The sequence below is a fragment of the Nematostella vectensis genome, chromosome 5 (genome assembly GCF_932526225.1).
Source record: "Nematostella vectensis chromosome 5, jaNemVect1.1, whole genome shotgun sequence".
Taxonomy (NCBI): Eukaryota; Metazoa; Cnidaria; class Anthozoa; order Actiniaria; family Edwardsiidae; genus Nematostella; species Nematostella vectensis.
In genome coordinates, this window is record NC_064038.1 from 6,175,293 (window position 1) to 6,192,015 (window position 16,723).

Here is a 16,723-nt window from a genome sequence, read left to right on the forward strand (position 1 = left end):
ATACCCGCGACGGTGTGCACCTCGAGATAAAACGCACGGCAAGCGGCACGGGTACCGTAAACTGTCACGTGTTTGTGGTGGCCGACGCTCCTTATGAACCTTATGAACGGACAGCTAGAGTCCATACAATACTGAGCACATACGCCGGAGCGTGTTTCTGCGCGAAGCGGTATGGACCCGAAAAACATCCCATTTAACGCTCTCATCGTGGGCCCGACGTCATGCGGGAAGACCCAACTCGTAGTGGACCGGCTGGTCGGCCCTTTCCGGGGCATTATTATTATTATTAATTATAGCATCACGAAGCCGTTCCGTGAGAACATCGTGGCCTTGGTGGTCATCTATACCCCCAGCAAGGCGGACATGAAAGCTATCCTGCATGACTACGGCGCGGAGCTCTCAGAAGAGAAGATGAAAGAGTACATGAAGGCCCTCAAGACGAAAAAGTTCTCGAAGTTAGAGTTTTGCTTGCGTCACCCTTATACCATCTCCCTAGTTGAACGGTAACCACCGCCCTAGGGCATAACGTGTGTGTGCACACATATACGTGTATATATACAGGCAAACCACTATATATATAAGCTGCAACACGTGTATATATATATATATATATATATATATATATATATATATATATATATATATATATATATATATATATATATATATATATATATATATATACACGTGTTGCAGCTTAGCCACGGCATGATGAGCGACGAATACTTTGAGAGTCTTCTTGAGGGGGGCGCCACCGGCATCCCGGCCGTCGAGTCGTTGGACTGCTCGACGCATCCTGCCGGAACGGCAACCGGAGGTAAGCAAACTGAGATAGCAGACGCGGGTGAGAAACTCGCGATTCTCGTAGCCTCGGGGAAGTCGAGAGAGATGGTAGGCAAGGCCCTGACTCACGACGACGTCAAACACATGAGCGCCGAGGAGTTGAGGATGTACGAGAGGCGATACGAGACCGCTCTAGCCAGCCGGACTACAGACGCCCTGGCAGACAGCTTTCTGAAGCTTACGACCAAGCTAGTAGGCATGGCGCTGCCGATAGACAGTGTGGTCGATCTTCACAATGACCTAGTGTCCGACTACATCATCAACAACGAGCTCCGCACATTGTGCGGAAGCCTGTCTCTACGCTGCGGTCGTTTGATGGCTTTAGCTGCCGGGGCGTTACACATAGCACGTCATGTGAACACCGCCGGAACGGCAAGCGCTGACACGCGGTGTCAACACGAGGTAGCAGCCGCGGACTCACCAGTGGTTTGCCTGCCGGAACGGCAAACGCACAGTGGCGAGTCTGCCACTCCAGAGCAGACGTTTATTTGAAAGTTTGCCACTTCTTCTACCGCTTGATACCAAGTAGTTGACACCGCGTGTCAACACAAATGGAGGAACCTCAAGGAAGTACTAGTGCCCAGCCTGCCGGAACGTCAGCGGAACCTGACAAACAGCATCATCAAGAACCTGCACGTACGCCTTCGGCGTTGGCGGAGAGAATCACGAGCCCCGAACCACCCGCGACTCGATCTAAACACCCTGGGCGAGTTGAAGCCGGAAGGCGCTTGGCAAAGTGGAACCGAATTAACAGAGCGAAGAAAGAGACACTTCGTGTCGTGCAGTCGCCGTTGGCCCCGGGGCCGAGCGAGCCGCAGGGACGCGAGGGCTTGCGCGCCGACGATGCCTTCGGCATCACACACCCACCAGTCCCGGAAAGCAACTCTGCCTGGTCGGCCAGCTCGGTTATCGGGGTCGCTGGTCTTCTAGTGTCATTGTTCGGCCTCTACACACGTAGGCGGGAGCTAGCTGCCGCGTTCACTCACACACCAGCTGTTAACCAGCGAGCTACCGATCCGCATGCTACCGATCCGCATGTTGCGGCCGACGACGTGACTCCGCCCGCAAAGCCGCCCCTGGCGGCCGCACAGCAGACCAAGGATCGCGTTCCGGCGACAGCGCTTCGCGCTCCCGGACAATGCAAATCTCGGCTGTTATCCATGGAGTAAGCAGACATTTAGACACGAGGGCCCCACCCATATCCGCACGTCCGTGCATACGCATATATAATGTCGACGACGCCGCAGAGCAAGATTACAAAGACCATCACCGACGCCGCAGTCATAACCGGCCTCGTCGCCGGTATCGGCTGGGTTGGGCGCAAGGTCTTACGCGAGGACTTCACCAAAGACCCCTCAGCGAACGCCATGAACTACGCAAAAATGACTGCCGCCGTTGCAGGTGCTGTCGCTTTGAAGGGTTACCTTGAGGACCAGAAGATCCTGCCCATGTAGCAGTGTACTGTGGCGTGCGTATTCCGCGTATTAGACTCGTGCGTGCTTTGCACATGCGCCGCCGAAGGCATACACACAGCACGTGAAGTGTGCGCACGTGAAGTCTGCGTACGTGAAGTGTGCTTCGCACAAACATGGCCTCTATCGCGATTTTGGTTGGCGGCGCCGTCCTAAACGCGACTGCATTCGTTGGTGGCAACTACCTCGCAAAGTTCCTGTAGAACGATGAGAGCCCTGCCTTAGCTGAGAAGGAGAGGCACGACAAGGCCCTAGAGAGATACCAACAAGACTATGGACGCTACCAACAGCGGCGACAAAAAATCCTCGATTGGCAAGCTCAAAGTCGCGAGAGAGGGTCCCTCGCAAAGCAAAACTTCACCTACACCGACTACGCGCTCAAACACTACAACTAGACCCGGCCGAAACAATCCCTGGAGTCGATGCGGGCCCCCGAGCTGTCCGACTACTACATCCCCAGCAAAACGCAGAAGAACGCCGAGTTGGCGTACATTGGCGCCGGCGCTCTCGCCATCGGCTACGCAGCTAGCCGCTTGCTGTGATGCAGCTGCCGTTCCGGCGCTGCATCTAGGCGGCCTTTTTCCATGCTGCGCGTATGCGCATACGCAAAAGATGATTGCAGACCGACCTCAGAGAGACCGAGCGCTTCGCGCAGCAGTGCGTATGCACGTACGCCGAAGGCGTAGCAGACGGCGACTGCCTGTTGGAGACTGATACATGCGTTGCAACGCATCGCGTATACGTATACGTATACGTAATGGCCCGCCGGAACGGCAAGCGCATGTCCGACGAAGAACTCGATGCGTTCCTTCGTCCTGTATACTACGCCAGAGGCGGCTTCCAGGGAGTGACCGCTCTGCATGCCAAACTTCCCAAGGGCTCAGCCTCCATAGATCGAGTGCGCAAGTGGGTAAGCCCGCAGCCCGTCGGGGGCTACACACAGACACCCCCTCCTCCGACTACCTACGCCCACTTCTCGGAGCAGATACCAAATCGTATCCACAAGTCGGACCTGCTATTCTTGCCAACCGACCGCGGGTACAAGTATGCCCTGACTGTCGTTGACGTTGCTTCACGATATAGCCCGCCCACTGAGGACTAAGAGCGCGGCCGTCGTCTCTCGCGAACTCGCTGGCATCTATGCAGAGGGACCTCTCACATGGCCTAAAGTCCTCATGGTTGATGACGGCACGGAGTTCAAGGGTGCTACCACAAAGCTCCTAACAGACCACGGGGTGGAGGTCCGACGGGCTGAGCCAGGGCACCACAGGAGCCAAGCTTTCGCCGAGTCTTTCCATCGCTGGCTGGCACAGCGCTTATTTCGTGCGCAGTACTCGAAGGAGCTTGCATCCGGCAAGACAAACCGCGAGTGGGTTACTGCTTTGCCAATCGTCATCTCGGACATAAACTCAACGAAGACTCGCATGACTGGCTTTGTGCCTAAGGACGCCATAAAGCTGAGGCGCGTGCCTCTCAAAGCCGAAAAGCCTCTCTTAGAGGTCCCCTTAGAGGTCGGAACGGAGGTGTACATCGCCGTAAACGAGGAAGACCTTCAGGACAAGGGCCGACGGCGAGCGACGGACCCGTGGTGGACAAGCAAGGCATACCCAATACTAAAGAGGGTCACAGAGCCCGGACAGCCAGTGTTGTATTACACGGCGTACTCTAAGCACGGCTTCACGCGTTCGCAGTTGCGTAGCGTGACGCTAGCGCGATCAAAAAAATCCGCTGGTCGCGCTAGCGTCACCCTAGCGTCACGCTAGCGTGATCAGCGCTTGTGCCTTCTATTGCAGCTAAGGTAGGTGAGTCTGACATTCCACTTGTAGTGACCCTGACTGTCGTCCCGCCGGTCGATACTGAAGCATTGGGGATGACTCTTGGGGTACCCCTGAAGCTGAGTGCCACAGAGCGTGCACTTTTTTTCCGCGTCAGCAATCATGCCGAGCACGTGGTCTACCGTCAGAACGTGGTGCTTCTTCACGGTCGCGGACTACGATCGAGGACTCGTCGCCATGGCGAGCGCACTTGCCTACGAAACGGACAGCGAGATCTCGACCCTGCGAGTCTTCGCCGCCGGGGCGGCACGCGATGGAGTGGGGGAACTTGATGGAGTCCTTTTTTCCGACGCTATACAACACCTCCCTCGCCGCGGCCATGACGAGGTCATCCGAGTCTAACAGGTCCTTGAGCTCTGGCTTGGTGATCCAGCCCTCGTTTTGTTCCAAGTGCTGCCCTACCCTCCCGGAAGTGTAGGGGTGGCAGGCCTCAGAGAACCCCCACTCGGTCAGCTGAATGGCCCCGGTCAGTTGAAGAACCTCGCTCAATGGCCGCCTCACAACATCCGCGATGTATCGTGTATCGTACACGTTTGTAGGGAAGCCGTATTTCCGTATCAAATCAATGGCGTCCGAGGCGCCGCCGGAGAGACTGTCCTCGCATCCTAGGTACGCCGCACGCATGTCGATGTGCGCATGAGGCTGCGCCCCTAAGTTTTCCTTGCTATTCCACACTTTGGACTCAACCTGCGCCGCTCGCTAGACGTCCCTGTATTTAAGAGGCGTTGGCCTGATGTTCTCTCTTTGGGTCCACTTCTTGAAGCGATACCCTATTGCACCGCCCATCGAGTGCGTAGCTTCGGTGTACTCTTGGTAGGCTGGGTGGTCATCAGGGAGCCATTGAGGATCATATCCAGTCTCGTCTGTAAACGCCCTGTCGATAGCCGCCCCGTCCTGTCCCGATCGGTACAGTTTGCCTTCGTGCGTGACTATAACAAGCCCACACAGCCAGATCCTCGTGCTTCTGGGGATCGCCCTATTTATAAAGCGAATGAGCACCTCTCGCACTTTTGCCTCGCGCGTTTTTGCGGCGGCACTGGTAGCGCGAGGCGCTGCCTCCCCCTGACATAACGAACGAAGCTCCCCCTCAGCCTCGAAGTCTAGGCCGTGGACGCTCGCGATCGCAGGTGGTTCAGTCGGAAGCTCCGCCCAGGCGTGGTTATTGTGGCAAGGGATGGTGATCCTCGCCTTAGTCTTGTACTTCCCCGAGTCCCACAGGACGTTACCCAGGGCGTCCACGGCTACTAGCTTTACCTCGAGCTTCTTTTCCATCTCAAAGAGGTCTTCTTTGGTGCATCTCGTAGTGGCCAGCTTCTTGTCAAATCGCTCGAGGATCTTGCCTCGTGTCTTGGTTAGACCAAGGGAGCGCGAGGTGCCGCGATTCCTCAAGAAGTCGGCAACATAGATCACAACACAGTTAGCGAAGGCGTCACTCCCCTCTCGCTCAAACATTGGCCCAGGCTCACCATTTTGCTCAGGTAGAGGGCGAAGCTCGTATCTCACGTAGACGAGGTACTCTCGTCCTTTCTCCCAAATACCCGCATCGATGCCTTCCAGGGCACCGACTGCGATTTGGCCCCCTCTTTTGACTAACGACCCACCGATCTTGTGCTCCGAGCGCCCTTCCTACTCTGTGATTGGCGCCAATGGCTCTGCGGGGGCCTTACCAACGACCGTAAAGAGACTGTAACGCCGGTCGGGGTCTACCATCTCGAGCACCAGCGGAAGCACTCCGTTCGCCCGCAGAGACTCTCGCTCGTGCGAGACCCACCACACCGAGCCACCGTCATTAATATCAGGCCCCCGCATAACCGGCTTTAGAGCAACGACACCTGTTCCACCAAGATCTCGTATCACCTGGTAAACACCGGCGCTTATGTCTTGGCCCCGAAGAGTGGCATCCACGCTTGGGGACCGAAGATGGGCGCCGCCGACGAAGTGAGAATAGTACTCCTCGGGGTCTAAGCTCTCTGGGCCCTCTTGCCGCCGTCCCGGCAGCAGAGGGTCGACTTCCTCTGTCCACACTTTCACCGGTACGAGCGGCTTAAGCAGCTTGTGTTTGACATCGTCGGGGATGTCCTCGTCCAGGATGTTCTGGACCAGCCCTGCCAGTACGGCGGGCGCCTCTTTGTCAGGCATGCTATCGATAATCTCCTGGTAAACATCGGCGCTTATGTCTCGGCCCCGAAGAGTGGCATCCACGCTTGGGAACCGAAGATGGGCGCCCCCGACAAAGAGAGAATAGTACTCCTCGGGGTCTAAGCCCTCCGGGCCCTCTTGCTGCCGGGACGGCAGCAAAGGGTCGACTTCCTCCGTCCACACCTTCGCCGGTACGAGCGGCTTAAGCAGCCTGTGTTTGACATCGTCGGGATGTCCTCGTCCAGGATGTTCTGGACCAGCCCTGCCAGTACGGCGGGCGCCTCTTTGTCACGCATGCTACCGAGAACCTCCTCTATGTGAGTGTCCATGTTTGGGCACACCTTGTGCCACCCAGTCTCTAACTGAGCGTTTGGGTATGCCATGTGCCACCCAGTCTATAATTGACCGTACTGCGGGCTGCGATGTCAGACAGGACGAGTGCGAACCATCTCCGAGCGCGCCTCTCGATGCCACGCATCCTCTGCCCTTCACGATTTGCTCCGCAGGGGCGGCACAACCGCGTCTCCGACTGAGTCCCTATGCCTCAGACCCTGCACGGCACGGGGGCTGCCCTTACGGAGCCTTTGGAGGTGCACCTTGCAGTAGGTGTCCATGCACCTCCGGCCGCACGTGTTTGCGTGGCCGCCTTTAGCCACCCGCAATAATCTTTTCCGCACTTCATCCTTCGAACGCTCGGTATACCACAGGACAGACGGATGTATAATTGCAAGTCCTTGGGGGTTCGAACTGCATCATTGGAAAAATATAGCCGTGATACTTTATAACAGCTTCATTTATTAGGGTGCGAGTCACAAAGTCCTTAAAAACGTATGTCATGAAGTACCAAGCTCAGCAACTGCCCCAAAAAGTCGTGTACGCGAACCGCGCCCGGCCTACATGAACAATTGCCCCAAAAAGTCGTGTACGCGAACCGCGCCCGGCCTACATGAACAATTGCCCCAATTGTTGATGTACGTGGGACGCGCCCGGCCTACATGCACAATTGCCCCAGTTGTTGATGTACGTGAAACATTATACGCTTGATATATATAGGAGGAGGGAGACGGGGCTGGGGGGCTCGGAGGGGGGATCCGCGCCTCCCAAGCCTAAGACGGGGAGACGGGGCTGGGAGGCCCAGAGGGGCGATCCGCGCCTCCCACTAGTTTCTATGAAACCCCCTGGTCCCCCCCACGTGATGCGTGACGTCATCGATAACGTCACTAAAAGTAAAACTACCCTGACGTCGAAACATCGTATGACAGCTAAACTTGTTATATGTGTGTGTTATTATGGGAGAAGGGGGTTTAACAAATTGGGCGCGTGATTTGTGAACTCGTTGAAATCGTCAAAAACAAATATAATAATAATATTTAAAATTTCTTAAATTATTAAGCGAGAATGAAGCAAAGATTTAGTCGTTTGGAGCTCCGCTTTTAGGCAATGCCTAAAGCTATATATTATTTTTTTTTCGAGAAATGATACTAGGCAACCTACTTTACCTATTATAATAATAAGATTCAAATATTGAGATGAAGATTCGCAAAAGGCAGGAAAGAGTCTAAAGATAAAGTCCTTGCAGTGGTTCTAGGAATCTACATATTTGAAACAAGTTTTTTAAAACTTAAAACTTAAACTCTTAAAAGAACTACTAAATGAACTTCTCCAATCAACAAAAATACTATATTGACATTTGTTTTTAACTTGCGAAAAAAGTATTTTATTTGATACAAAAAAAACATTTTTAAAGTGTTTTTAGGTACGAGAAATGACAAAATTTCTGAAATATGGGGGAATGTCTTTTAAGACATTTTTTTAATAAAAACTGACATGACTTTTTGCTCGAAGATACACCCATGAAACACGTCCACACCATCTGGCATACTCGGGTACTGAAAACGAAGGTTTTCGAATACGATGACGCCATAAATAGGATCAAGCTACTTACCCCAGCGCATCATTTGAATTAAGTACAGCAAAATCAGATTAACCCCTTACTATTTTGCTCTTCTTTTGAGTTTAATGGCTAACACAAAGTTATAAGTTTCATATCTAAGCCTTACCGTATATTATACGTGGATACAGCCGGAGATTATGTGGTAATTAGCTGTCTACAGCGAGAGCGCCGAAAAATGCTCTACAAAAAGCTGGCGAAGTCCAGGGAGAGGCTGGAATTCTGTGCTATTTAGGTTCAGCAATCTTTGTTTCGTCTGTGCTTATAGCATATGATTTTGCCTTACAGCACATCCATAGTAATGCAATCTACTTTACTTCTTTAGACCCAGACGTGTGGACGGCAAATACAATTTGAATACGCTTTTGTGTGAACGCATATATTCTTGAGTACGGGGTAAACCTACCCTGGGTACCAGAGGCTCTGAGCTTCGTGGCGATAACGATCGCTTGGCTCAAATAGTTGTGGCCGTCGGAGCCTCTGGTAATCAGGGTAGGGAAAACCCACCGTTTTTTATAACCTTCGAATATGTGTCGACATGGCCTTAGTTCCCATAGTTTAGTTCCAATGATTTTATTTATGTGCGACAACCCCAAATTGAAAAAAAACAACAACAAAACAATAAAACTTAATGAAATACAAACTGTCTTATTCACAGAAGCGACCTGCGACATTGTGTTCCCTGTTGGTTACAAGTCCGGTTTTCCTGTCGTGACCTTTTCATCACCCGAGGTCGAGCTCGACCAGTTCGCCGTGTGCGCGTGGTATTCCCTGTACCAAAAGTGGACAGAGAACGTCATCTTGTCCTACGTCACGAGTGATAACAGAAGTCAGCTGGAGGTCACAATAAAGCGAGATGGAAAGATTGGGCTGTCAGTCAATTGGAAGTCGGTGTAAGTAATGTTTGCCCGAGGGGAGGGGGGGGGGGGGGGGGTGATAGGAATGCTCGTCGGGAAATTTGTACGCCAAAACTTCCAACCCTAAAAAACACCTGTTAAAAAAATAAAACGCAGATTAAAGTATACGATTGCATAACAAATTCGAATGACAAATCAGTATCTTTAGTATCATAAGCTGTGAATCAGCACTGTGCATTTCTTTTGCTATAAAAAAAATATATTAAAAAAAATCTTTGTTTCAGCATCGCCCCACTTCTTGACAAGTTTCTTTATTTCGAGGGATGGCACTTCTTCTGCATCGGGTACAAGAATGATAATAAAATAAGAGTCACGAGAGACAGTGAAGCTTTTGGTGACGAAGACTTCGATTTGTTGAATAATGGAAAGCTCACAGGAGGCGGGAAACTTGTGCTCGGTGCGGCCCAGAGATGTTTTGGGGGGTGTTTCCAAGAATCATCAATGTTTAAAGGAGATCTCACGAATGTAAACATTTTCAATAAAAAAGGTACAACTACATATTACCATTGCATGACAGATGCAATGACAGATAGTGACACCCGAATATTGAAATGGAGTACGATACAGAGGGGACATCCTGCGAACGGTACGATCTCTGCTACGTGTCCCACAAGCTGCAATTCGACCACTGTACAAGGTAATATTTAAAAAAAAATAGCAATGGTTTGCGCTTTCGCCCGCTACAGATAAGATGGAATTTTTTTTTTCGAGTCAATAGGATCGTATTTAAACCAGAAAAATAAGCAGATAAATTTGATCGCTCGATCAAAACAATTAGTTGACAAATTACGGCAATATGTTAGTTTACTTTCTTGAATGTGAAGCGGTTGCTTATTCGCCATTCACATATTTCAATGCAAAAATTTTATTAGTTACAAAGGGCCGGTAAGTAGAATGATGAGAACCTGGAGGAATATCCATTTTGAAATATAAATGCAAGATAAAACACTGCTATTCGCCTCAATCTAACCTAAAATAATGCTCTATACATGATAAATACTTTGAATATAGTTTACAATGTCATGAGTACAAACGAAAAACATTGGTATTCCTTTGATCTAGACCCAAGTTGCGAATTCCACTTCCCCAATCGCAGCACAGAGAACTTTGTTGCTGTGCCCTTGCCAGTCGATCTCTCTGAGTGTACAATCTGCGCTTGGTACTCTCTGTCGAGTGAGTGGAAGGACAACGTAATACTCTCCTACGTCACCAGTGACAACAGCAGCCAACTCCAAGTGGTGATTAAAGCCGACGGAAAACTCGAGCTTATGGTTAACTGGAAAACATTGTGAGTAAACACGTACGTGTGCTGAGCGTCCAACCTAGGTTGAGTAACTAACCAACCTAGGTTAGATTAAGTGTGTGTGAACACGCTCAAAATAGCCACTTATGTGCCGGCAATTACAAAGGATCTGTACAGGACCCGAAATGATCCCAGGACCCGAAACGATCCCAGGACCCGAAACGATCCCCAAAAGTTCCCCAACTGATCCCGGGACCCGAAACGATCCCCAAGAGTCCCCGAAATGAACCCCAAGGAATTACAGTAATGGACAACTAAAGGAATGTGTAAGGATTGGCTTTCAGTTTTAAAAACATATGAAACATTTAGCTTTGTTTGTGTTATTAAAAGGGAATTTACATTAATAGTATTAAGATTTTAATATACGACTGCGGGGGAATACAGTCAGAAATATACGACTGCGGGGGAATACAGTCAGAAATTGGGGTCAACTAACAATACTTTGTGATAGTAATTTGAAGAACCCGGCGTGGATAAATCATTTTTACATAACAAGCCATAAAAGAAAGTCTTGACAGATAGGACATGCTGCTTTTTATAGGAAGCGAAATGTTTTAGTTTTTTTTTTGCATGTTTGTTTTCGGTGAATGAAAGAGTTTGTTTTCGGTGAATAAAAGACCTATCATATCATGAGATCATGCCGGGGTGTACGCACGACTACATGAGGAAGTTCAAAACTCACATAATATTGCTTTCAACAAAAGCCACATGGTTGTTCGAGTGTATTACTTAGTGTGCTTTTGTCATTCCATCTTCTCGGCCAAACCGGCTGCCTAAAATGTGTCGGTAAATATTCGCTCGTGTGAAGAAGGATTTCGTGGTGAAATACATGTTGAGGTTGTCGAATGAATATTAATTTTTAGGGGTGATATTTACCGGAAATGAGATTCATAGTGTCAGAGTCATGTGTCGGCAAAATGTTTAGAGTGTGATGGAAGGTCAAATATTTGAATGATCTGAGCAAAGCTGTGCTATGTTTATACATGCTGTATTTCTTTCAGTAGCAATTAAAAGTTGTGTATTTGTTTTAGACTCTGTTTATGGGTTTAACGCCGGGCAATGTAATAAATAGAAGTATTGTGTTGAAATATAATATTTTTAAGTCACGTTGTTTAGAAATCGAGTCGCTGTTAACCCTTAATTATGCTTCAAGAATTGCAAGTATTTCTTCTGCTTTCCCTTTGTCCATTACCGCAATTTCTTGGGGTTGATTTCGGGGACTCCTCGGTATCGTTTCGGGTCCGAGGATCAGTTGGGGTACTTTTGGGGATCATTTCGGGTCCTGGGATCGTTTCGGGTCCTGGGATCATTTCGGGCCCTGTACAGATCCGCAACCTAGGTTCGGTTGAGCTCAACCATTCCAGGAGGCATGGTTGAGCCCGAGGTTACAGGCAAATCTGCTGACAGATCTTGTCAGCTATCGCTTTCCGATGTCAGTCATTTCTTAAATAGTGTTTACTCAATAGTCATTAATGACCACATTTTTTCGAGATCCGCGTATTTTGCAGGACATTTTACACAATCTTCACAACAAACTAGTTTTCAAGTCAAGGGACAGCGAATCCCTTACGTACTAGCGCAAACAATTCAACGGAAACGACAAACATAAGAGAAAACATCAGGCAAGGTGGTCCCTAAGGGATTATCTTTAATTTTAGTGAATCTTGTAAACAGAAGCCACGACAGAATAACAAGAAGGGCAAAAAAAATCATAATAATCTCAGCAGCAGTTTGACCTCGGAATTCAAATTGTAACACCGTCGCTGTTCCGGCTGAATGATCAACCAAGGTTAGGAAGAATCTTTCTTTCTCGCGCGCTGCCTGTCTGACTGATCTCCGCGACGCCCTGGGTCCTCGAGGATAACGCATTTCTCCTAACCGCGGTTCAGTTAACTACAAACTGAACCTAGGCTCACGCTCAAGTGTAAAGCGGCTGCCAAGCAGACTAACGGTTAGGTTAACAAAAAAAAAAACCATCGCATATCAGGCATGCAGTTATGTGTCACATCGAGGAATTTTACATTTTCATAAGGGAATGATCTTTTGGTGTTTGTTATTTCTTTCGCACTAGGTCAAGGCTGAGCCCTTACTGGTATACATACGATTCCGATCTCAGTAAAATTATTTTTTTACTAGTAAGTAGCCCGAGTATCAGTAGCATGATCCATCAAACGGCACGTGATCGTTCGTTTCACTTGGCTAAAGTATCAGGCGATTTTATTTTTCAAAAGTCGGAGAGAAAAAAAACTACGCCTGACACAAATACTAGACGCGACGCCTGCCTCCCCTTTTCAGGCCGCTGTCAAAATACATCTGCTGTCCAATTGTCCCACATAAATGACTCGCGTGGTAGCACAATCAAATGCCCAAATCAAATTATAAACAGTATTTATGTAAAGCAAAATTACAGTGGTGTTATGTGCAAGGGTAGTAATTTTAGTAACGACGAACCCCGGTGAGATAACTTGATGTTATGATGTAAAATGAATGCTTAAAAAAAAACCTATAGGAAAACGAGTTCACGGCGCAAGAGATTTACAGTTTACGTATATGACTGCAGATCCACCACGAGCAAACCAGACGAAATGTTCGTGTATCGAATATTATCTTTAACTTGTTTACCAAATATATCTGTAATAAAGCCAATTTCTTGAAGTTGTTGTCATAGATTGATCTGGTTCCGTTTTAGCCGTGATTCATAACAGTTTAGGCGATTTTCCACCCTCATCCCGGTTCACCTCCTCTACACTCGTAATAAAATACAACAGGGTAGGGAGCTCCACGCCCTGACAAACACAACTTCGACTCTTCGAGGCAACTTTTTCGGCAGAAAATGGACAGCTTTTCCCTTCAAAATCCTTTATCATAGAAGAATGGTTTCTAAACACATCTTTCGAAGAAAATTATCCAAAAGACCAGAATTTCCCTGCAATTTTTCGCTGCAAAGTTGAAATTTATCGTTCTTCCAGGGTGCTGACAAACAGTCGGTCCCCTGAGCGCGGTCGGGGCCTGGACAAAATAAAAAATACAATGCAATGCTATGGCAACCGCTGAGATCATTGTATACCCAAACATGAAAATTTTACAGTATTTGTATCAGGCCCTCTTTTTATCCCTTCCCGGTATATAACTCATAGGGAACAATAAAAGGGCCTGACACTCGGGCTAACTAGTAAGTGACTTTTCCCATACACAATTTCTTTTATAAAAACGATTTTTTATTGTTTCGCCTATTCTGAGATTCCTCCAGCGCAAGGCTTTCCGTGTCGCTCGTTTCCCTTGCTCCAGATCAACCCTAACCTGAGTATCAGGCCCTTCTATGTTTCTATCGCGCCGGCGAGAAATCAAGACAAGGGCCTGATACATGTACTGTCCGAATCGCATGTTCTCATACCGGATTCCGGCATGGCTCCTGATTGGTCAAAAAAACAAAGGGTACTCGAATGGGACGCGCTGATTGGTTCAGCTATATAAAGTACCCTAGCCAGTCGACTGCTCGTTCTCAGAGTAATGGCGGACTCCAAAAGTGCTTTTGACCTAACGTTAGCAGAATCGTTAGAGAAATCGTTTTCTATAACATTTAAACAAATTATTTTCCCCTCTTCATTTTCTTCGGAAAAATTCCGCCTGATACTCAGGTTAGATGTTCAAATGTTTTGCCAAGGCGGTCATTGCTTGGTTTATTTATTTTTTGGTATTGTTTTTCGAAGCGAAGATCTACTAGTTATATCAAAGGCGCTAGATTCATAGAAGCTGCTTAATACTACAGACATCATTAGTCGTAGCTATCAAATTTTTAGACAGACCAGACGCCGAATATACGCAGAATGCTTCAGATGCTTGGGATTGTTTGCGGCGCTTCCCGCGAGTTGTTGATTGAGTGAGCTTATCAAATAATGGCATTTGTGTTCAAGCAGCGGTTAGTCTATTTAGACGAAATAGCCTGTAGTAAATTGCTGATGTAAGTATCCTGTAGTAATTTAGTGATGTGTGGATCTGCAGTCATATACTTAAATCGTAAATCTCCTCAGCCGTGAACTATCTTTGCGTTTCAAGTCATTTAGCATAAAGTTACCCTCACGGGGATTCATCGTCGTTACTAAAATTATTATCTTTGCACATAACACCAATGTAGGTGCAGCAGAGTTTTTTTTCTGTAGCAAAGGAAACGAGCGACACAGAAAGCTCTGCGCAGCAGGGTAAGATTCTAACAAATTTTAAGAACATTCTAAGAATACGTCGAGATCAGATAGCAACAAAATATGGTTTTGTTAGTCTGTTTTTTTTTTTTAATACGATAAAGGCTTTGCGAGGCTTAAATAATTTCAAGCTTAGGACTTAATTATTACATTACAAAACAATTTTAATTTAAAAGTCTGAGATTTGTTATCATAAAACCTGATGTGTGAATGTCCATAACACACGCATCATTCTCCATCCAAATGGTTTGAAGCTAGTCTATCCTATTTTCAGCATACAAGACACACTGGACCTCTCTGGATGGCATAAATTTTGTGTTCAATGGAAGATAAGTGACCAGAAAATACAGCTCCATCGAGATTCTGCAACCCTTGATAACAATAGGTTTGCTGAGCTAGAAAATCAGAAGGTTAGCAGTGGCGGTGAACTCGTCATTGGAGCAGCACAGAGATGTTACGGTGGTTGTTTCCAAGAATCACTAACATTTCGCGAAAATCTGACACAAGTAAATATATGGAAAGAAAAGATATCAGGAAATGAAGTAGGTAAACTAAACTGTGGAGGATACAGAGGCTCAAAGCCGACAGCTTTGCACTGGAAGACAATTCAGGCTCAGCCCTTGAATGGAGCAGTTCGAGTCACGTGTGATGGGGGATGTAGTTCCTGATCAGCAGAAGGTATAAACCATTAATAGTTTGCAGCTTGCTTAACCCAAAATGCAAAGAAAGCTTATCCAGGGTGAGATTTCCCGTCCAATCACCCTCTCTATCACTACATCCAAAATATTTCAAAGAGTCTATTGGGCATTGCGTTGCTATGTATTCGAGTTAGAATTTGATGGACTTCGCGTTTTTTTTTACCACAAAAGATCATACGACTTTTCTGTCTTCAAGCGTAGTCTTTTATTCTTAAAAAAGCCATGTGATCTTGTGTAGTCCAAATATATATAACCTACAAAAACAGTTATAAAGAGCACAAAATCTGTTTAGGAACATATTAAACATTATTTTTTTCGGGGTCCGGTATCCATCAAATCGCGCGCTCTGATTGGCTCTCCTGAAGTCCGGTATCCTACGAGCGCTGAGCGTAACGAGCGCTCGTCTGGCGTTACGCTCAGCGCTCGTTTCCGCTCAGTAGGCCCTGGGTCCCCGAGGATGTATCCACATTCAAGAGAAGTTCTTTAGTGAATATATCTTATCGTCTGTGGAGGATTTAAAGCGAAAGAAGACATTTCTACGATCAATTCGAGTTGAGAACGAAGTATCAATTTGAACTAAACTATTTTACAAATTTGTTGGTCAAAACTCAGAAAATGCCTTCTTTGGAGGTTTTGTAACTTTGGAGGATTAAAAACGTTATGTGGAAATACAAAATGGAGTTTATTGCATGATCACGAGCGAACAAAATCTTCACGAACCTCGCCTCGTGCAACCATAAGCCCGTAAAGTAAACAAAGTTGGAAAAACTATTTAGGAAAAAAATATTTATTAAGTTTATCCTTATCGTTATCTTAAAAAAAGGGCCAAAAACTCAACTTTCCAGAATACTACAGGTTTACCGTGCGCTCGCTTCTAGAACAGTTTCGCGACATGGTCTCGGAAAAAAATGATTACGCGCGCACAATTTATCCAAACTATACAAACGAGGTCTCAAATTAATTATTATAAAATGAAGAATCTACTTATGTTTGTTATTTATTGCTTTAATGGATTTTTTTTTAAATGGCAGTTAAACCTAAAACAATATAGGTGTCTTTGGAAGAATTTAGGTACCATACCCCGTGAGTGAAAACTGACGCCAAATGTCTTATTTCAATCAGCACATGCTTGTTAACAATAGTGTGTCTTCTATTTTTGATATCTAGTTTCATTCAAAAGTAATTATATTTCAAAGTTACAGTATGCAAATTTCAGACATATCCGGCGATCAAATTCCGATAACTTTCTATGGATTTATAATTTTAATAGCTGAACACACTCTTTTGTTAGCGAGGTATTGCTCTATCGAACTGCCAAATTTTATGCAATTCCGAGCAATCTATATGGTACATAAACTCAAAAGTT

The 16,723-nt window shown here is 47.0% G+C and overlaps 1 protein-coding gene across 5 annotated transcripts in view; it reads left to right on the forward strand.

The window, feature by feature from the left end:
- LOC5513197 overlaps window positions 1-16,115 on the forward strand; it is a 47,593-nt gene extending 31,478 nt beyond the window's left edge. For all 5 annotated transcript variants that reach the window (XM_048727714.1, XM_048727716.1, XM_048727713.1 and 2 more), the window contains exons 6-9: window positions 8,899-9,133; window positions 9,382-9,794; window positions 10,220-10,445; window positions 14,934-16,115. In XM_048727714.1, coding sequence (XP_048583671.1) covers window positions 8,899-9,133; window positions 9,382-9,794; window positions 10,220-10,445; window positions 14,934-15,327 — 1,268 coding nt within the window. In that variant the 3' untranslated portion in view covers window positions 15,328-16,115. The remainder of the gene's footprint in view (window positions 1-8,898; window positions 9,134-9,381; window positions 9,795-10,219; window positions 10,446-14,933) is intronic.
- The last annotated feature ends 608 nt before the right edge of the window (window positions 16,116-16,723 follow it).